The 24,786-nt window shown below is 36.6% G+C and overlaps 1 protein-coding gene across 7 annotated transcripts in view; it reads right to left on the bottom strand.

Moving 5' to 3' along the window:
• The window catches only part of Ncoa1 (nuclear receptor coactivator 1), a 204,918-nt gene that overhangs the window by 58,922 nt on the left and 121,210 nt on the right, over positions 1 to 24,786 (bottom strand). For all 7 annotated transcript variants that reach the window (XM_051181712.1, XM_051181717.1, XM_051181715.1 and 4 more), the window contains 6 exons: positions 21,510 to 21,676; positions 19,133 to 19,230; positions 13,538 to 13,715; positions 7,166 to 7,345; positions 6,278 to 6,373; positions 1,468 to 1,608 (listed from right to left, as the gene is read on the bottom strand). In XM_051181712.1, the coding sequence (XP_051037669.1) occupies positions 1,468 to 1,608; positions 6,278 to 6,373; positions 7,166 to 7,345; positions 13,538 to 13,715; positions 19,133 to 19,230; positions 21,510 to 21,676 (860 nt within the window). The remainder of the gene's footprint in view (positions 1 to 1,467; positions 1,609 to 6,277; positions 6,374 to 7,165; positions 7,346 to 13,537; positions 13,716 to 19,132; positions 19,231 to 21,509; positions 21,677 to 24,786) is intronic.

The raw sequence follows: 24,786 nt of genomic DNA, 5'->3' as shown, positions 1-24,786 counted from the left end.
ACTATGGCTCTTTTGTATCTGTGTGGAGCTTACACTTGAACAATAAATACCTGTTTCTCCTTAGTAGAAATGTATACCAATTATAGGTAAATAAAATTAAGTTTCTCAGCTATGCTATGAAAGGCTCACTTTGGAAATTATGACAAAAATCAAAGGGACCCATACAATACTTCACACATTAAGTAATGTGTAGAGGTTGTGCTCCAAGTTCAAAAGTTAAGCACTGCTATGTAGAGGAAGTCAAAAGTTCATACTTAGTAGAGGGATCCATCATTATTCTGATGGCTCCCAAGTCAGGATACATGTTGGGACTGTCTGGGGAAGTTAAAAATAATGTAGATTTTTGGCTCTTTGTAATAAGTAGTCTTGAGGAGTGACATGGAGTTTAGTAAGCATCCCTCTGAAGAACGGCTTCTCTGTCTCAGAAGAACCACAACTGAGATTTCTACAGATGGCATTCAGGAAAAAGAAATTCTTCCCACTAGGAAACAACTAACCTATAATGTAATGAATGATACACCGTAAGGAAAGTCAGGACATGATGTTATGGGGGAAAATGTTAAAATTAAAAAGGGTGTGAGAATAATGAAAAATTTTCATTGTATTTTAGGACTTGCAATTAAGAGAAGCTACCAAATTAAAGCTTACATTGAAGGAATACTAGACTGCCATTTTCAAGTGCATAAACAATGCCTTAATTCTGAATGTCTGTGATTTACAAATAACCTTGATTTACAAATAACTTCCCTACTTTTCCTATAACATTGCTTGATTTCTTAAGATTTAGGATGAACTTGTTTTATGCTTCCACAGGCCTCCTTTGTATGGTAGGTATTTGACAGTTAATGTCACAGGGTAGGCACAGTTTTAAATTCAGAACTCCACTCTAACTCAGAAGACACATACTTCAACAGTCATGAAGTTAAAATGAATGGTACAGAGATCTCTGTCATCCAGATACCCTTTGACATACTTGTTTTTCTGGGGAAAACCTTTAAGAGACATATCCCCCCCCAAAACAAAACAAAACAATCTCTTTCACAAATTATCAAGTCTGAATTTACTTTTTACAGTTATACTTCTGTTATCATCAGGGTCACACTGATTTTAGAGTTGTCCTATATTCTTCTAATAGATTTTGAGCAAAACTCCACTTCCTAGACACCATTGTAGCCCCGCCCGGCACCTTACATACATAGTGCCCTAAGCATGTAAGGAACTGGACACATCTGCTGAATGAATGAATGAATGAATGAGTGACTGCCACATGACATCCTAGTGTTTAGGATGTGCATCCTGGGTCTCAGGATCCACTCATGAGTTACTTTGCTTACCCATTTCTTCCTTTCCTAAACTTATTTCAGAAGCTGTAATTTGGAGAAAATACTTATCAAGCTATGAATTCTAAGAAAACTTGCTCAATAGTAAAATACAGGTTAATGAAAAAAATTGAAACAAAGGTGTTACCTTCTTGAAACAGTTGTCGGGCATAAGATGGCTCTCTGCCCTGAGGTTGAAAAAAAGCATAAATGCATTTCCTTACTAAATCTTCCCAGCCAGTTCTGCCAGCAGCTCTCAGGGAACTAGTATCAATAGAGATGATTTTACCTATGCAAAGAATGAAAGTTGACATTTATGACAGAGTCTTGATTAAAAACTACCCATATTTCAAAATTACCAAATATATTCAATGGCTATTCTTTCTTTCCAAGTATTTGGTAGACAAATGCTTTAAAAAGGACCATTTATACTTATCACATATAGTAATAGAACATGTTAGAGACATGATAAGGATCACTTGGTCTTGGATCATTATGCTTTAGTGTGTTAGATTCAGTTCTAGGCTAAGGGTGTAACTTGGTTGGTTCAGTGCATGTCTATTATGCATGAAGCTCTGAGTTCAATTCCTAGTGCTGCTAAACAGGGTATGGTGGCACATTTATAATCACAGCTACATAATTAGCTGAAGTCATTCTTGGGCTACATGAGACCCTGTCACAAACAACCACAAATAAAAATCGCTCAATACAAAATCAGCAAAATCATCTGAAGCTGTTGAGATATCAGTTCAAAATCCTCAGGCCTGTTCTTTGATTACAATTTCTGCACACTGCTACTCTTTAATGCTTTCTGTATGATGACAACTAACTGCATCATTTACTAGAGAAGTAAAAATTAACTATATTATTCTAGTTTAAGCTGTTTCCCAACACTAAGTGAAAAGAATGAGAAAGAAGCAGGCTTTCCATTTTGTCTCTGGTTAACTTTCATAGGCAAAGATAGGAGGCAACAAAAGTGGACTGAGAAACAGCTCTAAATCAGAACTGTTAAGAGTTATGAGGCACCATACTATTGAAATTATATTTTTTATAAAATCCAGCGGTAATTTGCTATAGTTATATTTGGCCAAGAGAGAATTCTGCCAAGTTATTTTTCAGTTAATAGAGAGTTAACTGATATATTATTCATTTTTCAGGCTCACTTTTTTTTTTTAATTATATACACCCATGGGAGCCTGAGTTCCAACCCCAGCACTTCCCTACCCCAAAGGCACTGCTAATCCAGCCTCTTTTCTATCACCTGCTCTTGCTTGGTTTCTGAATTTTTTGGAAATAGTTAAGTGAAAAACTGGCATCTCATTCCTATCTAGTTTTGAATTTTCTTAGTTACTAACAAGGCTGTATTTTTCATGTTTCCTGACTATTCATATTTCTTCTTCTATAAGTGCCTGATTGTATCTCCTCCTTTTGGTATAATCAAGTCAGGCCCATCATAATGTGTCTGCTTCTTCATTTAACTACAATTAACACTCCTCTCCTCCCTCAATTGGTTTTCTTAGTAGCAAAATATTCATCAGCTTTCCTTTAACTTGTTAGGGTCTGGGATCTAAGGTACCCAACCCTATGTGGATCTTGTCATTCACCTTAATGTACATAGGAGAAACACCAGGTCAAATCAAGTAAGAGAATTTTGTTACTTGAAACAGTTTGAAGATGATGTGGTGAGCAATAAAATTTAACACATAAACAATTTTGGATTTTTAACAATTTAATTTTTATCTCTTACTATGTCATATATAAAAGTTTATTATAGCAGCAATTAAAGTGTTTCAAAATCTTCATATACAATAATGCTCCTCGTAGGCAATGATGTGTGTGTGTGCTGGTGTGTGTGTGTGTGTGTGTGTGTGTGTGTGTGTGTGTGTATGTAGCTATGGAAAAGAAGTGACTATGTTTTCAGCAATGATACTAAATGATTCTGCTTAGAAGACAATCATGAAGAATTTAATTTAGAATATCTCTGCTTACCCAATGGAAGCTGAACCAACCACTAACCAATCAAAAACAACAAAGACAACAAAAATCCCTCACCATTCAATGTTTCCTGATAGAGGACTTAAAAAAAGGGACATGAAGCCAGTTGTAGTGGCACATGCCTTTAGTCCCAACACTCAGGAGGCAGAGGTAGACAGATCTCTGTGAGTTCAAGGCCAGCCTGGTCTACAGAGAGAGAAAGAGAGTTCTAGAACATCCAGGGCTACACAGAGAAACCAAAAAGCCAACAGCAACAACAACAACAAAAGCACAACTCATTCCACATACAGTTAAAAAGAAAGTACCATTAAAATGATTTAATATTTACCTTACCTTACTATTATTTTCAGTGAATTCTACTCTATGATATAATAAAGCACTAGCTTTAAAATTTAAGTCTACTTTCTGTTTCTCTGGTATGAGAAGTAAAGTACTGTATTGTAGTTGAAAGTAATGTAATATAAAAGAAGAATACTTCATTAGCGATAAATATTTTCATTCCAAGACATCAATTACCATTTCCACTCATAAAACAAGTAAGCCTGTATGAGTTATTTTAAAAAATTAGTCTTATTTTAAATTTCATTTTACACACATATTTTGTATTTCTGTATAACATGTGTGTGCCTGTCCTCAGAGACTGTAAGGGTGCATCAGACCTTCTGGAACTGGAGTTACAGTTTTGAGTTGCTATGTGAGTACTGGGAATCAAACTTTGGTCCTCTACAAGAGCAGCCAATATTCTTGATTGTTGAGCCATCTCTCCAGACCATGGAATCTGTTATTGTTGAGGTTCTTTTAGTTGAACAATTATAGTGAAGTCCAGAAGTTAAATTCTTTATTTTAAATGGTCATGATTATTTTTATTTATTTGTAACAGTCAGATGCAGCTGTAATTTTAATTTAAATTCTTCTGTAATTTAATGTAGCATTTAACTTATAGGAAGGAGATTAAGTTGAAAAGTACTGTTCACGAACTATCATACTACCATTGTGCCTTTATGTGTTTGTGTGTGTGAGTGCATGTGCCATGGGGTAAGAAAGGAGGTCAGGGGACAAGTTAATGGTATCAGTACTCTCTTTCTACCGTTATGTGGCATCTGTGGATGGAACTCAGGCTGCTATGCTGTGCCAGGCACTTTTACTCCACTGAGCCATAATACTGGCTCATCCACTAAATCTCTCAGGTCTGACACTTAGCCTGACAAACATCCTTCCCAACAGGATGTTATTAATAAGTTACTGACAAAATACCAGTTTTCATTGTCATTGAAACCTACTTTCTTCCACATAAAATATTTCTGGCTTTCAATAAGGGTTCATTAAAATTTTCCAGTGTTGCTCATGAAAGAAAATGGAAGAGAACATGATACATTCTAGACTGAGAAAGGGATGCAGAGGGGGTGCAGTCCCTTCATGGCAGACTGGGGCAGGATGCAGAGCTGCACAGTCTCTCTACACTCCCAGGCCTCTCTTTACTTTCTTTTCAGAAAGAATATTTGGGATTTGTCTTTAAAAAAAAAAGACTTAAGCACATAACACAAGGATACCAGATTTCTAAGAGCTAAAAAGTTGTTTAAAATAAAATATAATCTTTAAAGAATAAAGATGAACGTGATAGCACACTACCTTAACCCCAACACTCAGAGGCAGAGGCACAGATGGATCCCTGGTCTACACAGTGAGTTCCAGGACAGCCAGGGCTACACAGAGAAACCCTGTTTTGAAAAACAAAAACAAAACAAGAATGGTAGAAAAACAAGAAAATTAAAATAAACAAAGAAAGAGTAATTTCAGTTGAAGTCATTTTTAAAAGATTTCTTCTCAAAAATATATCCCTACCTTTTATCTCTGTTTTAAAATTGGGGAGGTGACTGGGAGATGTAATTCTGAGTATGTAAAAACAGGAAAACATGAATGTCAGTGTGAAGATAAATTAACTAGGAAAAAGTCTTGAGGAATTGTAAACAACAGCTGCAATTTGTTCTAGATGGGAACCATCTTAAAGGGCTTTTAAGAAGAAAGTATTATTTTTAGGCACTCTCTTGTTACACAATACAGCCCTACTGCCTACCTCTCTGTCCTACAAATATTAGAGCTGGTCCATCTGTTTCTTGAGTCAGGAGTGCTCACTGTAAACCAAGGCCCTCCTACCCTGACCACTTCCAGTGCTCACACTTAGGACAATGCAACACTTCCTCATACTTGGACTATGGGCTCAAAATTAGCTCAAATCTCAGACAGATCCTTTAGAATGATTGCCTACTTTCAAAAATGATCCTCAAACATGCACCATGATATGGAACTTTCAGTTTGTTTGAAAGAAGGTCTTGCCATGCTGCTCAGGCTTGTTCTAATGTGTAGGCTCAAGTGATGCAATTGCTTCAGGCCACCTAGGAGCTGGGTCTATAGGAATTCACCTACTAGTGTGGTTACCTTTTATCATTAATTTTAACTTGCCAAATACATTACCTATATTTTACCTGTATTTATTTGTGTGTGCATGTGCATGCTTTGTCCATGGTAGGAGCTGGTTCTTCCTTTCATACATGTGAGTTGAGGGATCAAATTCAGGTCATTAGACTTGCAGCAAATGCCTTTAGGCACAGAGCCCTCTGGATGGCCCTACCAAATACTTTTAAATGTAATATTAAACCCACCATATTTATATTCATTTGTAAATGTGTAGATATTTAAAAATCAACAAATTCAAATTTCTTCCTTGATCATAAAAATGATTCATGATCAAACACATATATGCATGTAAACATTTACAAAAACTGGTGTCTATAGCATGATGCCCTAGACAGCAATAACAACATCTAAATATCGATATCAGGATGATTATTTAAATGCTTTATATATAGGACTTGGAAGCAGAGGATGAACATTACACTTGTAATTGGTCAGTGCTAAGTTTACATTATTAATATCTATGAGGCATTTTTTAATTTTGTAAATACCTGTAGTGTCTTGCTTGGTCATAAAGGATTCTACACCTGTAATAGCTGGGGGCCGAGGTAATCGCCGAGCAATACAAATCAAACATGACTGGAAATCTGCCCAAAACAAGAAGAGTAAATTGAAGAACAAAATATAGTTTCAGGATTTACATGGAAAACACATCCATCCCATTATATACTGAAATCCATGCTAATATCATGTTCATTTAGAGCCTCAACTATGGCTTCCATTTTCTCATAAACTTTCTCCTGGATTTTTGCATAGTCTGAAAATTCCAATGGTATCCTCCAATGTCTCCTACATTCTAAAGGTGAACCTTTATAAACACCAGGGTTGTTCAACCGAGGGAGGGTAGTTACCTATTTTATTTCAAGGCAATAAACTGGTTTGAATTATTTAACATCTACATGGGAATGCTGCATAAAGCTGAAACTTTAGGGGCATTCTTAAGGGGGTGATTCTATAAATTTGTAGTGTTGTTTAAAGTATTAAAAAAAAAAAAACATTGAATCTGGCACGGTGGCATGCTTCTAGTCTATCCTAGGCTACATAGTGAGCTGAAAGGCCACTTGGGGAAACACAGTGAAACATTATCTCAAAAAGTCAAATGGGCTGGGCCTGGTGTCACACACCTTTGTACCAGTACTTAGGAAAAAGAAGCAGGTGGATCTCTGTGTGAGTCTGAGGCTACCCTGTCTACACAGCAAGTTCTAGGTCAGCCAGAGCTACACAGTGAGAGGCCCTGTATCAGAAAAAAAAAAAATGTAGAAAATTGAATTGTGGTTGTGACATATACTAGAGTAACCAAAAATATTATCTCAAGAAGGTAGTGTGTAATCAATTTCCCGTTTCTTCAAGTCAAAGATCACTTTAAGGTGACCCTTTACCTTCGCCATCTTCTTGGATTGATTTTGGCTGCGACACTGTGAAACACTGCATAACTTCATAGCGCTGGCAAGCTTCTTGGTTCTCAGTACCTGGCTCGTCTGGAGGGTGAATTAGCATCCTGCAGTTAAATGTATGGCTATTTCGGCGTGTTGCCTCTTGAGGCCAAGGAACTCCATTTACTAGGGAGGCAAAATTGATTAATATGCTTGTGAATAAAGTGAAAAAAAAAAGCATACATTCTGAAGAAACAAAAAAAAGCCATACTTCAAAGCATCTGGCTAATGAGATATTCCTATTAAAAGACCAGTATACACCCTCAGATCTAATATACTGAGTCAATAGGCACATCTACCAGTTAGAAATTATAACATTTCCAAGAAAATGTGTAAGAGCTAATATAGCAAACACATCACTTCACTAACAGCATTTAGAAACAAAGGCAGTGGTAGTTAAGGCTTTTTATTTGCAGCTATGCATTTCAAGTGAGAAAATTTAAGGTCACAGCTACAGTGTTAAGCAGGACTCATCAAAGGCCAATCCTAGGGGCAGGCTCTGTGCATGGGGCAGAAGACTAAAAGTTTGTCCAAAGAGTCTGTGACTTAGAATAGAAAAGAGCCAGGGGTGGTGCACACACCTTTAATCCCAGAACTTTGGGAGGCAAAGGCTGTCGGATCTCTGTGAGTTTGAGGCCAGCCTGGTGTACAGAACTAGTTCCAGGACAGCTAGGGCTATTACACAGAGAAACCCTATCTCCAAAAGAAAAAAACAAAACAAAAAACAAAATAATATTGGTTTCTTACAGTCATTTTCCTGTGCTTCATTAATTTAACTAGCATAGTTTATATGTTACAATACTTTGGATATGGTGGATAATCAGTAAATAATACCAAAAGATTGCTAACAAACATTATCTCCTTTAGTGTAAGAAAATTAAATTTAATCTTAGAAAAGATATTGGTATATTTCAAGTAAAAATCACCGTGTTATGAGCCATATTCCTACTCACAATGTCCTATGCAGACTATGGGTTCCCAGGTGGTCAGAGGGGTTTAAATCTACACTCCCATTGTTGACCCATTTTCAATTTTATCCATTTCATCATTCTATAAGTACAAGAGAAAGTATGGAAACTAACTTCTCCTGTACTAAGTTCTACTTTTCACAGGTTTTTAGATTTGGGTCACTTAATATTTGATTTCTGGATGTAATCATCTTTAAAATTAAGGGGTCTACCATATAATCTCTAAAGACAGTTGTACTCTCCAGTCTACAGTTAAACATTCCAAATTCCCTGAACTATAATTCCAATATCAATCTAGAGATTTTATAGAGACCATCATTTCAGACTCTAGTTACCTCTCTTTTCTCAGAAGAAATAAGATTTCTATTCCATTGAGGGAACAATGTAGGAAATAATGAACCACAAATAACAGTTTAATCATATATCTAATTCATTTGTAGATTTATGCTGAGGGCCTTTTTCTTACATTTGAAATAATATAGGTTAAACAGTGGAATGAAGTAGGCAACAAATTAATATAAAAACTATTCATTTTTTTAGAGTTTTTTCCTCCAACTAAAGTCAGTAAGATCCTATGACTGAAAACTTATTTTTATTTAAGATTCTGCTTGCCACTTGTTTTACATGATATATCCAATTACCATCAGGGATGATCTCATCTTGCTGAAGGCACTTGCAAAGAAATCTATTTGCTAAGTGTTGCCAGAGGAAATTCAGCTAAATATATGCTTAATTCAGTTCAGATATCAAAAAAAAACAGGAGAGAAAAAAGAAAAACAGGCAGAGAAGGGGCTAGAATCAGGATGGCATAAAAAGCCACAAGGAAAACAGATAGGGTAGGTGGTGGTAGTGGTGGTGAAGGGACTCACTTCAAGTTTAATTTTATATTCTGTTATACCTAAAGTTTAAGAAAAATATTTTTAATTGTTTGAGAATTTTATACATGCATATAGTGTTTGTATCAAGCCCACTCCCATTCCCTCTATTTCTGACCACTATTCCCTCTCAATTTCATGTTTTTAGTTCATGAATACATACACATATATGTATATACATATATATATTACATAAATATTTTACACCTATGTTTAGATTTATTATATATATATGTATGTATGTATGTGTGTGTGTGTGTGTGTGTGTATTTTGTTATATGTATACCTGTGTACCATCTGCACTCAGTGCACAAAGAAGTCTGAAGAGGATGTTGGACCCACTGGAACTGGAGTTACAGACAATTGTGAGTTGCCATAAGGGTGCTGGGAATTGAACCCAGGTCCTCCAGAAGAGCAAACAGTACTGCTGAGCCATCTCTCCAATCTCCTTTGTTTGTTTGTTTTATAAAACTCCATCTACTAAGTCCACTTAGTGTTGCCAGTTTGTAAATGGGCATATGACTATCTACTGAAGCACAGGTATCCTCTCAGGGACCACACCTCTGAAGAAATCTGACTCTTCCTTAGCAACCATCCATTTCCAACAGCTCCTCAGACAGTCATTAGACTTTATTACTACCTCCCCTCTCCAAACTGGGAACTTATCTGGCTTGTAGAGGTCATATGTATGCAATCACAAGTTTATGTGTGCAACTATGCTGTCCTATTCTGCTGTCGTAATTTTCTGGTTTTTAATCACGTTGGTACCAACCTGGAACCTTCACCCCATTGGCTAGCTTATATAGTGCTAGGTGGCCGCTATGCATGCTACCTGAGAAGAAAAGTAATCATCAGTCTTTCTCAGCTATGAACCCCGTAGATACAGTATCAACCAGCCTGAAGAAATGTCTACTGGTGTAATAGTGGCAAAAATGTTATGGGAATAACCAAGCACTTTCTGATTGTATCTAAGGCCCATTTCTATATGATAGAACTAATTTCTGGTGCTGTTAATTGGGCCAAGAATCTATGGCTAGGTAAGTCATAGGCCCTAGAGGAAAATCTACTATTATTCTGCTATATAGACATACTATTAAATTGATTCCTAAAGACATCATTACACCCGCAGATGAGTGCATCTCCCAATCCTCATCATTTTGCAGTAGATGACAATTAACACATAGACCCACAAATGGTCAATGTACAGAAAAGAGAGCGTAGAGTGTTCAATCCTAAATAGGGCATCTGTATCATATCCCCTCTTCCTCAGGGATCATAAAGGAAGAGGAGGCGAAAAGACTGTGAGAAAAACTTTTTGGTTAGTAAAAAATATTGAGAACTAAAGCCACCAAAATAATTCAGGCAATAAATTGCATTTTAACAATCCTAACTTCTTAAATAAATAAATAATAGTAAGACACTGACTCTTCCAATACATACAGGTAGATAGATATTTCAGAGGGTACTTCAAAATCCTCTATATATCATATTGGTTTTCTTTTGGCCTATCTAAGTTATTACAACAAAGCTCAAGGCTATTATTTTTGAACCCAAATCTTTGAAACACGAAGTCTTTACTTATAATTGCCATCTTTTCACAAAAAGACAAACATGCTGGACACAGGAAAGAACAGATGTAGACTAGAGATAGAAATGCTGGTAACTCTGTTTTGTTTGAGTGTGTTGTAGGAGGGCTGTCTAACCTTTACTAGTTGTTCTTTACTCACCACAGTTCTTCTTGAAAAAATAAAAAACCAAACAAACAAACTGGTAACAAAAATCCAATCAAAAATTTCAAAACAAAAAACAAAAGGCTTTGGGAATTAAACTCAGGGCCTAATTGCTTGCTAGCCAGGTGCATTCAAACAAGAGTTCTACCACTACATGCTCAGCTGAGAGCCCTTTTAAAGAAAAAAGCAGCCATTTAGTTCAATTTTTTTTTTTATTTTAGTTTAAAATTTTTTGAAAGCTCAGTTTTAAAAAGAACTAAGGAAAACTGAACTTTCTTACTGACAAGTTCTGTAAAAATACCTGCCTCCATTTTGTGGGGAACAGATGAAGGAACATGGTATGAAAGGACATGAATGCTCTTTGATGACATCAATTCTCAGATAAGAATACCTAAAATATCAAGTAGTTGTGAATGATACAAAATTATAGATCCACGCCTCATGAAATTAAAAGTTCCAAAACAATAGTAATATTAACAAATTTAAAGGAAATTCAGCTAGGTGATAGGTTAATTATCATTTGAATGCACTCCAAACTTCCCATGGAAGATGAGGCCTAAGGAGGGATTAAATGTGTTCCATTCCAAGATCACACAGACATCAAAATGTCAGTGATCTTAACTTCTACCATGTCTGAATTACTACAGACATAAATACCACAAATTATGAGAATTTATTTCCATATCTTCAAACTTCAAGTCACAGCTTATTAGAATTGCAGAAATAAATCTTAAACTTTCACAATACAGGCTTTTGTGCATATGGGTGTGGTGTATGTACACACATGTGTGGATACATGTATGTGTGTACATGTGGAAACCAGAGGTTCAACAGCACCTCACCTTGTCTTTTTCTTTTGACAAGGGATCTCTTATTAAATGTAGATCTCCCTCACATGGCTAGACTGGCTAACCAGCAAGTCCCAGGAATCTTTCTGGCTCTGCTTCCCACTGTGCCCATATCTGTAAACAGTTTCTGGAGGATTCAACTCAAGACTTGTGTGGCAAGCACTTCACCTACTAAGCCATTTCTCCAGCTCTGTCATCTTCTTGGACAAGCCTCTTACTATATTAGCTTCTCTGTGTTCAGATGTAATTTTATCTTTTTAAAAGTAAAATATTATATTTGAAAGGAGAGATTTTAGACACTGAAATCTTTTTCACTAATGGACTGAAAAGCAATTTTGACACAAGCTTTTTACACTAGCCTTTGAAATTTCTTGATATAAGTGAAAAAAGATTATAATCTTTGATTCATGTCAGCGATATATATATATATATGTATATATATATATATATATATGGTAAGTATATATGTAAATATGCAGATCTGTAAATAATGATCTTAATTCTTCAAACATCTTCATGATCTGAAACTCATTATTTTCTGGAGGCTGGTATACATACATAATAAGTCTACCTTGCTTCCCTTTCTGATTTTCTAATGATTTGATAGTTTTGACAATGGAGATTTTAAGTATAGATGCTATAATATATTTTATCTTCAATGTTTCTTTAAAAAGTTAATATAGTTGGGCTTTATTCTTCTTGTACTTGGCAGGACATTTAGGCTGTGTTATTCCTGCTTTTGCTCATCCCTTTTTTGGGGGAATGAGGAGATGATGCTGTGGCAGATGAACTGTCATAGCTCTACCCGTTGTGGCGAAGGCTACTTGGAAAGGGCCAGTGAAGGACCTACAGGTGGCCAGGAGCAGTATCACCATGACATCAGATATTAGACAGTAACATATTTACAGTAATCATGCTGGGATGAGTAATGTGTGGCTTTTGCACAATGAACCCCTTCTTTAGGGGCAAAAGATAGCTAGTTCAGCTTTGTTTCCTGTGACCTCAGTTCTCTTCCTAACCAGGCAAGCTGTTAAACTCAACAGATATTTTGTTAATACTAATAGGAATGTGAAAAATTTTAAGGCAACAAAAAAATGAAATAGTTCAATTAGATCCACATGTAAGCTCTGCAGAATGGTAGAACAAAAGAAACCAGACCGCAGGACCAGAGGAAGAGACTCAGGTGTCACCTGCAGTGACACTAAGGGACTCTTCCTTTCTTTTCCCTGAGTTCCTGCCTTAGTTCCTACAGTGAACCCAAAATGTATCTATTTTAGAGACTAGAAATTCAATCAGTAGGAGTATTTGGAACTTGAGGTCTGAAAACCTTTCTAGCAGGAGTCTCAAAATCCAAGGAGCAAATAAAGGGCAGCTGTTAGTCCATTCACGTCCCTGAAGATCAGCACAAGGTTCCATTTGCTGTGCCTAAGGAACACAGTTTAGTGGGTGACAGCAACTGGAGATCAAGGCCCTTCATTCTCATAGCTGGGCTTCTTCCCAGTGGGCAAGCCTTCCAATCACAGCTGGACTAAGGAGTTGAAAGAACTTACATTCCAAATGGTTACAGTTTGGAGGTACAAAATACAGCAGTACACCCTCCTTATCCTTCTCTTCCTCCCTTCTGCTCTTTTCTGTGAGCAGGGCTGTGAGAAGGGCTCTCCTTTCCTACATATAATCAAAACTAAAACACGGCAGAATCTTTTAGTGGTGAGGTAATGTAACCATGCTGGCCCCGTACTGTCACACGGCATGGCAGTGCGCTAATGAGGGAGTCTTATGAACTATTGATATCTGAAGCTGCAGCCACATTAAAAATCCTGTAAGCATATTATTTTGCACTATTAACTTATATGTATTATAACATTAAGTCAGAAATAAAAAGTTAATTTCTTTTTACCTAGTGATTTTGGTAGCAGATTCTTGACAAATTCTGCATGATCTCCCACGTGCAGTATGCTGTAGACACTGGTATTCATTAATTCTTCCTGATTGTATCCCAAGTAGCTGGTCACATTTTCTGACACAAATACAATTCTTCCTTCACAGTTCACAACAAAGAAAAATCCATCCAAAGCCTGTAAAGCCAGAAAAAAAAAAAAGGATTAAGACATGAAGACACTGATAATAATATTGGGAGGTTAAGAGATAAAAGGAAACACATTTTTATATTAAAAAGATATTAGAAACAAATATGTGTCAAGTTAAGAAGGGGACTGCTTCTCTGTGGAGGGAGGTCATCATTTTCAAATGAGCTTTACACTAAAGTGTCCAGCAGGTGTGAATGAAAAAATATCATCCTTCTTTCTAAGAAATAATTTCATTTACAGTTGTGTTTATTATTTTTAATAATGTGTATGTGTGTGTTTGTGTGGGTTTGTGCACATGAGTGCAGATACACTTGGAGGCCAGAGATGATGAATGCCCCAGAGAGCTGAAGTTACAGGTGGCAGTGAGCTGCCAGATATGGGTGCTAGGAATCAAACCTGAGTCTCTCACAAAAGCAGTTGTGTACTCTTAACAACCAAAAAGTCTCTTCGATTCCAGCAATCATTTTTATAGTAGCAAATGTGAAGTAAGTGATCTATTCAGTCTTGAAAATATCTACATTATAAAGGGGAATACCTGGCCTTTGCCTCTGAGGAACCTGTGGAAGAATGGGAGGGAGGACACACATAATAAAGTACTAGTGATCCATGTGCTGTTACACATATATGAAACACTATGATCACACACCAGGATGCCTAATTTGGGAGTGGTGGAGTGATGAGAATCACCTTACAAAGCCCTATTCAGTTTACTGAGAACGGGCATAGTGGAAGAGAAGAGCAATTAGGGAAGGTCATTGCAGGAAGAAGTACGTGCACATGGCAATGCAGAAGCAGCTTGAACTGGGGAATATGAAGTGCAGTGAGGCCTGTGGGTAGCAAAGAAGTAAGTGAAATGGACAGGAGCCAGCTTCCAGGGGCCTCCTATGTTCAGAGATGGAGCCAGGATTCTCCAAGAGGAGATTATATGTATCTCTAGGGGCACAGAATATTTCCAGTGGCAGAGAAATTGTTAGAACCTTTCGATTATAACCTAAAACATACGGAAGAAATCATGACCCTTCATGAAGTCCAGACAGCTCCAAAATGTTAGGGAAGATCTGGAATATGGGAACTGACATTCATCTTACTTATTTGGAACTTTCTAGCTAATTGAAAATGATGTAATTCATTTATTTCAGAATATACAAACCAAACAACTCAATTTAAAAATGGGCTATAGATCAAACCAAGTTCTCAAAAGAAGAAATAAAATTAGGGAAATGCAAATTAAAACAACTTTGAGGTTTCACCTTATCCCAATCAGAATGGCTAAGAATAAGGACACAAGTGACAACAAATGCTGCTGAGGGTGTGGGGGAAGGGGAAACCTTTATGCATCCTTGCTATCCTTGCTGGGATTGTAAAGTGCAGCCACTATGGAAATCAGTGGGGAAATTCTCAAAAAACTAAAAATAGATCTACTGTATCATCCAGCTATACCACTCCTTGGCATATGCTAAAGGACTCAACATCCCATTCTGTTAGATACTTGCTCAGCCTGTTTATTGCTGCTGTATTCACAATAGTTAAGATATGGAAACAACCTAGATGTCCTTCAACTGATGAATGGATAATAAAAATGTGGTACATATACACAATGGAAAACTACTCAGCTGTAGGGAAAACAAAACCATGGAAATGTGGGTATAAGTGGATAGAACTAGATAATGTTTTATTCAGTGAGGTAACTCAGACCTAGAGATGCAAGGGCTTCATGTTCTCTCTCATTTGTGGGTCCAAGCTCCAAATCTTCAGACGTTGCATATATAACCTGGAGTAACTACAGAAACCAAGGAAGGACCATGTGATGGGGAAGCAGCTCTAAGAGAGGAGTAAAATACAGTGGGAAAAGGGGAGGAGTCTTTAACTGGGGAAAGGAGAGGAGGACCATAGCAAAGAAGAGGGAGAAGAGAGGGTTAAATGACACTAGAGCTGTTTGAAATAGCCATAGAGTCATATTATTTTGTATTCACTTAAAATTACATATAATGTGTGTGTGTGTGTGTGTGTGTGTGTATGTGAGAGAGAGAGAGAGAGAGAGAGAGAGAGAGAGAGAGAGAGGAAGCGAGAGAAAGGGAGAGGAAGGGAGGGGGGATGGAAGATGTGCACGAAGTTTAAATGGAGTTATGGCACTTGGGATGGTAATACCTCCCCTAAGAACCATCTAACAAAAATCTGGTACTAGGCATGAAAAAACTCTCTTTGAGTTTTGGGTCAGGGGAGTTCAAGAGACACCTGGAACAATATAGGTTATTGCTGTTGCCTCCTAGAAGTTGAAGATAAAGAACCTACTGCTGAAAACACCACGCTTTTTAGACACAGGATCCCAAAGCCTCCTCCCAAAGGTCCTACATAAGCTGCTAAGGTGTAGGGAGGGGAAGCAGTCAGTAGTCTTACCCAGCTGTGACACTTATGAACCACAACACCCAGCATGGTTAAGATACCTCTAATGGTACAATAGTGGCACTTCCATCTTGCAGACCAACAGCTGTCTAATTGGACTTAAAGTCCTCTTAACAGAAAGGAAATCATATCTGTTACTGTATACCTTTCAAACTACTTGTGGCTAGTGAGGTAATGGGTTGTGGAGGAGAATGTGCTACTGCCACTTTTCTAAACCAGTGTAATTCCTAATCGCAACTAAATAATTATCGGTATATCCACCAATAAGTGTAGTGACTATCTTCAATCAAAGAAACCCCCTTTTGCAGAAGATGGAGACTACCGATGCCATAACTGTTCAAAATGAGAGAAGAACTAGCCTCAAACTTGCTACAGGAGATTTGAACTCGTATTTTCAACCTCCCAAATGCTGAAGTTACAGGCATGCATCACTATGCCAAGCTCTCTAATAGAACATTTTAATTCTTTAGCAAACATCTTCTATCCAGATGCCCTCCCTCCCAGCCCCTAGAAACTGCCGTTCTATAGTCTACCTCTAGTTTATACTTGTCTTTCTGTTAACTGGCTCACACCATTTAGTATAGTATCTTCCAGGAACTTCTATGCTGTCATGAGTAACATTTCCTTATGGTTTTTTTTTTTTTTTTTAAAGGGCAGAATAGTATTCCATCGTGAGTATATATTGTATTTTCTTTATTAATGGCTAGTATTGTAAAGACAAAAGATAAAACTACAGATGAGGATTCAGGGAAAAAGGAATCTTTGCATTTGCTGGCAAGAGTATACACTGGAAGAGTCAATATGGAACACAGCATGGAAGATTCTCAAAAATAAATAAATTAAAAAACAGATAATCTAGCACTCTTACACCTGAGTAATTGTAGCCAAAGAAACTGAAATTTGTCTCCTGAAGAGGTGTCAGGATCCATCAGTACAGTATTACTCAAAATAGCCAAGATATACACTAGCCTAAGTGTCAATCCTGATGAAGAGATGAAATTATTAAGATATTACATTATTACATTTAATTTAGAATACATTCTTAGATAACTCTATCACAAAGCATATAACTAAGCTTTTTCCTCTTAAAAAGGAGCACAATCCCATTTTCAGTAATTACTGTAACACTTTCAAGTCCAACATCTTAACTACTCAGCCACTGCGACTCCAGTAACATTTTCTTTAGTAAGAAAAAAAGTATATTTGTATTCAAACTGATTGCTATAGTTGTTGCTCACTTAATCTAAAATGCAAAACAAAGAGGGGTGTGATAGTAACAACTGGACAGACACTTTGCAAACGACTTTGAGTTTGGTGGATACACAAAGGCAAACCCATATTCAACTAACTCTTAAGTTTAGTTATAAATCTCATAGTAGGTGATCAGTATATATTTATCTACCTTGCAGATTATATAAAAATAAGAGTAATTAAAAATACACATTTCTTTAAAAAAGTAGACCTAAAATTTCTTTTGGGATAGTCTTAGATAATAATGGAATCATTGTTGCATATTATACTCAATTTTTGTTTTATTATGAATGAGATAAATGCTTATATACATTTTAAAATATAAAAATAAGGTCAATAGTAGAAGATGTACCAAAATCCTGACCTTAAAAACTGATAATAATTTGCGGAATGTTTTGGGGACTGGTGTTATGAATATGCATATACAAACATCCCTGTTTTCTAAACTCTGCCCGATGAAGACAATTTTCTATCATTACTCTTCTACAAGTTTCCCTTGCACGTGCTCCTGGGGAGGATCTTCCTGACAGCTGGCCTTATGATGTGCTGCCTACAGAGATGATAACAAATGCTTGTCCATTAAGTACAACACAATCAATCTGAGAGCTTTCCCATCTGCCCAGGATGTCACCTTTTAAGGAGAACCACCTTGTTCTCACAGCAGGGCTCATATTGGGCAAGACTTCTTGCAGAGTCCTGGCTTAAAATGAGATTGCCACTTAAGGTCACTGGACAAATGTTTCAGAATAAAACATGATTCCCAATATTTTTACAGTACCCCAGGTGGAAAAGAAAATGAAAGAATTACACAGGTTAAAGCAGAGTAAGAATCCTGTAGTGGGAATAAAGATTCCTTGAGTAAAGTCTCTTTAGGAAGGCAACACTACTACTGGCCAGGTAAAGGGACATACGTTTAATATAAAAAACATTCAATCTATGGTAACAGAACAAAATGTATGCAAGAATTAGAAAATAGAGATGTGTGCAAGTCTGTAAGGAAGACCTGCTGCCTTCAGAAAGAGGGGCTTGAGAAAGGACTAGGAAAGAATTTAGTTGCATATATTTTGGTAAATAGACAATTTGTTTTCAGGACAGAAAAACATGTGCACGTACACGAAGATCTGTGCTTTTAAACATTCATGCATGAGAGAAAGTGGTTAAGGTAATGAATTGACTTGGAAACAAAGCGTCTATATTCAACATGCAGCAGCAGAAGCTAGAGAGAGACAAAAGAGGTGAATAATATAGTACTTACGGAGTAATTCAAGTTCTTCACTTTATAAAGTCTGATAGTGATTTAATGCTCATTTATAGTGGTTTGTAAAATCGATTTAAACTTTTTTATTCAGAAAATACTTTGGACAATACCTAGGCCAATGATGTGAGTTTTTTTCACTTAAAGATGAAATTTTGTAGTTTATATACATTGTACTAGCTAGCTTAATAATTCAGTTTTTTTTTTCCAGATAATTCTAATCACTTCAGAAATACAAGGCAAAGCCATTGGTAGGCTTTGGTTTGCATCGGACTCCTTAGAATGCCTAATATGAAAAAAATTTTATGTCTGTTAATCAATTTATTCTGAAAAAACAACCATGAAGCAGTCTTTATAATGAAATCCTACTTTAAAAGTTGAAAAACTACTTTGATTCATACCTTATTAATTGGATATATGACCTCAAATAAAGATAAAGAAAAATTAAATTAGTAAGGACAAAGATTTGCATTTGGGAGTCAGCCAGGACACTTACCTCCAGAAGAAGAGGGCCTAAGGACTCCTTTTCTATCACCCCTTGACTACTCGATGAGATGTCGGACTTCTGCACATCATCGTCAGTTGTTGATTTCTCTGAAATAATGAAATGTTAAAAACTATACATCCAAAGATAGTTTTCATTAGAGCAGTTTATGAAGACACAGAGGTATATACCATTGATATGAGGAAGATTTTATTTTTTAAGCAAATTATAAAGAATTTAAAGACTCATTAAATTCATGTTGATTAAATTACTATATGTGAAAGTAAAGTATTTAAAATTTTTGGGAAAACTTAAGAAAGGAATAGTTATGAGTCAGGTTATAGCCTAAGGAATGGGGACAGAATGATAGTCAGTTCTAGGTCCTGTCTGTAGAGGAAAGAGGCATGTCTGTCTGTCTTCCTCTACCCTAATCTGGCCAGCTGGGATGCAGATAAGTCAGCTGTGTTTATTACACATTGTGATGGAAATGACCTAAGAATGGCAGCAAAGTCTAAAAAGAGAGTCTAAATCCTTGACACCTACCTAGATTTTCCTGTTTAAGTCACTGCATTTTGTTCAAGTCATTACATTTATGCTTCCTGGGATCGTCTCAGTATATATATTAGTAGTATGTCTCCATAATGATAGTTACAAATATATTTTATAAGTAAATCCAGGTATATGTTATATTTTGTATATTATTTATTTTATTGCATGTTTTTATATATTATATTTTGTGTATAGTTTCAAGTTTTCAAACTTTTTATGCCATTTAACTCATTCTTAAATACTCCTCCTGAGCTTAAAAATTTCTCTGGCCAGGCATCATGGCACACACCTTTGGTCCTAGCACCGCGGAGACAGTGGCATGTAGATCTCTGTGAGTTTGAAGTCAGCCTATTCTAAATAGAGTTCCAGGCCAGGCAAAACCACACAGCAAGACCCTATCTCAAAATAGAACAACAATCCCTCCCCCAAATCAAAACAACAGCCACATAACCAATCCCAAACCCAACGATGAAAACCAGTTATCAGACAATCCTGTGTGCTTGAACTCCAGTAGTCTCCCAGGAATCCCCTTTCCACTTGCTCTAATTACAACTGTTTTCATGTTTTCTTTCTAGATGTCTACACAAAAGTACTGTCTGTGTCTCCTTTTCCTGTTCTGTATTTGGATTTGTTTCCCTGAGGTAAGGGCCTACATCTTTGTTTCTGTGATTACTACTAGGTCTCTGATGGCAGTCTCTGAAAAGGGTCTAAAACAGAAGATTCCTATTTTCCATTCATAATTCTGTCTGGAAATCTTAATTCCAATGTTACTTAGAACCTGTTCTAAAACTACCCCATTTTGCTTGAGATCTCTCTATGTTTTTTTTTCTTTTTGGCATTTTAACATTATCACTGGAATTGTCACTGGTGTGACCATTCTATACGGAGTGTGCTGGGCCTGTATGAGTGTGCATTTCCCCCACCTCCTCTCTTCTCCTTCCCCTGGCTCCCTCCCGCTCCCTTTCTTGTTGAGACAGGGTCCTCCTATGTAGTACAGGCCGACTTAGACTCAAGATTCTCCTGCCTCAGCATCCCAGGGACTGCTCAGTTTCCTTTGAAAAATCCCATCATTTCTGGTCTCAGACATAAGAATGAAGGTGCTGGGGTAGGCCTCCAGCACACTTTCTCCTCTTTGCTAAATCAGTTGTCCCTGGACTGCTCTGCAGTTTCTAAAATCTGTAAATCATGGGCCTTGAGCCATTTTAAATAGTAGCTGTCTGTAATCTCCCCACACTGTTGTTAACTCAAAGACAGACATTGGGGGCTGTGCTCCTACTCACCACAGCTTTCCTCAAACACAATGTGAAGTGTCAGCACACTCACCTGAAAATTCTATAGCACTCCATGAGGAGACGTGTTCTCTCAAAGTGCTTTACCTTTGTTTCTAGTAGGCAATCCAGGGGATTAGTAGTGTAGGGTTCCTGGTAAGTATGGGTGCTATAAATGTGAACCTTAAAAAACACAGTGGGATCCCTCCCCACCCCCACCCCCAGAGAACCATTTCCTCTTTTTCGAGCTCAGACAAAGGCAAGCTTCCTCAGACAGGCCAGAGAGATTTCATCAAGGAATTACTGTACATTAGCTCTATGCCAAGGCCTTAGGTCCCACCCCACAACTTGTGACTCCTGCTTCAAGGCCCTATTACACTGGGCTCCAAAGCCTCCCACTCCAATTATTTCACTAGCTTTCAAGTTAATTTAATAAGCCACTTTATAATACCAAGAGAAGGCTCATCTAAACAAAAATATTTCTTTAATAAAATTATGATGCAATGAGGGCTCTTGATGGAAGAGTAGGATATGTCACAAATATCATAACAACTGAGAACATGGACTTTTACCTTGCTCCATTCTCTTCATTAGCTGAATCTGATCTACTGTTTTCTTCAAAATCTTGCATTTATCTGGTTTTACACTCAAGCTGTCAATGTCACTGATGTTGGCAGACAGTAACTCAGCTAGTTCTTCTAAATACTTATTTTCCTGCTCCCTGCGCCTCTTCTCAGTGCTGTTATACACACACAAAAGAACAATCTGGTTAGCATGTGTTCATAATGTTATTTTCTTCTCTGACCAAACATATTAATGTTCACACATTTGAAAGAAATCTTGTTTTTGCTTAAAATATAAAACCAGATTTAAAAATCAAATTAAAATCACATCTAAAACTCAGGTACTATAAAATACCCCAGTACACAAAATAACTCTGGCTAAAACATATAAAGAGAATGACTGTTATGACAGGTGGGTTTTGTCAATGATGTATATACTCAAATACTTTCAAATAACAAATGGCTAACAGATATTAAAGGAACAAGACAAACAGCAAATCTGCTTCTTATACTTGGGGCTACTGTATGTTTGAAAGAGAATCTGAATGAATAGCTCAGATGAACTGTATTGAGGAACCTGATAAGGACTTCATTCTTATTCTGACATGAGCATTAGTTGCTCCTTATGAAAAAGAAATTGGTCAAAAGTACCATCTTAAAAAGTGAATAGTAGAGAACAATGGTATATAGCTTCTTCCAGATATAACAGAAAATAAGAGCTACACATAGTTGTCAATTCTGAAAAAAATCAAACACAGCCTGCTTAAAGCAAACAGAAAGAACATGGGGTAATGTCAGTCAAACTAGTCTGCTGAATATATGGAAAGATTACTGTTCAATGTTTACCCATAATTTATTTCGCCAAGTCACCAGCAATTTGTTTTCTGAAATGCATTAAAAGATGCGAAACTACTCTGAAACTTCCCATTATCCAAATAAAATAGGAAAGCTTGCTCATGACAAGCTTTGTTTTACAAACAGTTAAAATCATTTGGCTGCACATAAAAGTGGTAGGAAAATAGAGGTGAATAGAGAGAAAAGTCAGTTTTTAAAAACCTTACAGTCAACAACAGTTAAATCCCTTTACTTTTCTTAAGGATTTGAAAGATTTTAAAAATAAATGCACTTATGCAACACAGTGAGCTGGTAGAACCTAGTCAGCTAACTTACTGCATTTGCTATAAAACAAAGTACTACAAATGGTACATGGCCCCAAACACAATCAAATGTAAAACTCTAACAACCACACATTCTGTCTTTATCTGTTAAATCTTTCATTATTGAGGAATTATTTCCACTTTGTTTAATAAAACTCTATCTTAATAACTTAAACAGAAGACAGCAAGGTATCTCGACAAACTTCACTCTGAGGCACCGAAGCAAAGCACAAATGAGGAACATATTTTCATATTCACAAGGGTTTATCTGTAACACAATAGTATTTGAGGACATGGGATTTTACCTTAGTGAACCACGAAGATAACAGACACATTTAGTAGATTCAGTATCGAGCAGGAGCTGTTTAAACTTATAGGACTAAATTCCAATAGGAGTAATCAGTTTAGATTTACTTAGTAGGACACCCAGATATTTTTTCTTTGTTGGTTTTATTTTGAGAAAAATTCTCATTATACAGTCCAGACTATTCTTGAACTGCCATCAACCTCCATCTACCTTGAGAGTGCCGAGATTACAGGTATGGCTTCAGCTGCCAAACATGTTTTTGCCATTAAGTTTTGAGTACTACTGAAATACCTGAAGCCATTACAGAGTTTTTTGTTTTGTTTTGTTTTTTTTTTAAAAATCCAATATATAAATGGGATGGAACAAGAAACTATAATAGTGAGGAATAGCAGATGTCAGTAAAATGATAAGCTTTAGAGTAGGGAAATAAAAATCATCTTTAAATGAAGCAGCCAATAATTACATAGAAAAAAAAAAAGACAGCAGACTTGTTCACGGTCAAAACTGAAGGCATAGAGAGTATAAAAACTCTATCTTAGAAGGCTTCCTTTACTATTTTAGAGCAAATTTATTCATTTGCTAAACTACTTTATTACCTTTTTTATGTGGCAGACATGCCAGTTAATGCTATTCTGAGCTAAATTCTCATAAATACAGCTGGCCTCACAATCTTATATGGTACCAGTTACAGGATCCTAGTGGATACCAAAATCTGAGTATTTGTAAAATGGCATATTAGTTGCATACAGTGCAGATTCCCCATGCTGAAAATCATCTCTGTTATTACTTACAAAACTTAACACAATACAAACGCTACATAAGTAGTTGTCATCCTATATTTAGGCAATTACACCATGCAACAGCATTAATACATGTTTGTCATAGATGCCATTTTTTTTCCTCCAGAATACTTTGATCCAATGGATATGGAGGATTGCTGTGTCTTTCCTTAATGAATGTACTAGCAAACCCAATGAGCATTCATAAATTTATCATATAACTGACAATCATGTGATATTTCCTAAGCATCCTGGAGTAAAAATGACATAGCTCCCACTTGAAAGGAAGTGAAAGAAAACAGGTCATCTAAACCCAGAGAAAGAACAGCACAAGTGAGAGGTAGGGAGATCTTATTGTCTAGAAATCTAACTAGGCTTTATCCACTGTATAAATTGAGAGTGGCAATATGAAGTTCAAAACCTATCCACCTCAGAAGTATATGGACAGGAGGAAGTGTGGGCTGGATCATAGCGATGTCACCTGTCTTGGTGCAGTGTAGATGGAACACTACTCAGGAGCACAGGCTGTCACTTCTGGTCACTGACTAGCTATCCAACCCCTGACAAGGGAACAGCAATTTAACCTCTCTACTTCAATCTCCTCATCTGATGGGATAATGACATTAATGACCTCCTAGGATTTATAAGAATTAAAAAAGATAAAGCATATAAAATTCATTGCTAAGTTCTTGGCATGTCCTTTTAGCTCAATAAATGCCATAAAGTATGACTTTAATTACAATGATTTATTTTTTAGAAAATAGGGAACCCAAAAGGATTTAAGAAGAATTAATGGCATGGCCAGATCTGCAAGCTCCTTGAAGATATAAGACCTGTCTCTCACTTCATTTATATCCTTACAATAGCACACAGATGGTGCTGGCTGAACAGTTAGCATTTAATAAACACTTGTTGAGTTAACCTGGAAATGTTAAAGAAGGACAAAGCACAGCTAACCATTTAAAAGTAGCATTTTAATCTTCATTTTCTTAGAACAAATGAGGGATTGGAGAGAGATACAAGCTACTTCACCATAGAAAATT

Source organism: Phodopus roborovskii, unplaced genomic scaffold, assembly GCF_943737965.1.
Source record: "Phodopus roborovskii unplaced genomic scaffold, PHOROB, whole genome shotgun sequence".
Taxonomy (NCBI): domain Eukaryota; kingdom Metazoa; phylum Chordata; class Mammalia; order Rodentia; family Cricetidae; genus Phodopus; species Phodopus roborovskii.
Note: the sequence above shows the minus strand (reverse complement) of the source record. Positions and strands in the feature narration are given on the sequence as shown.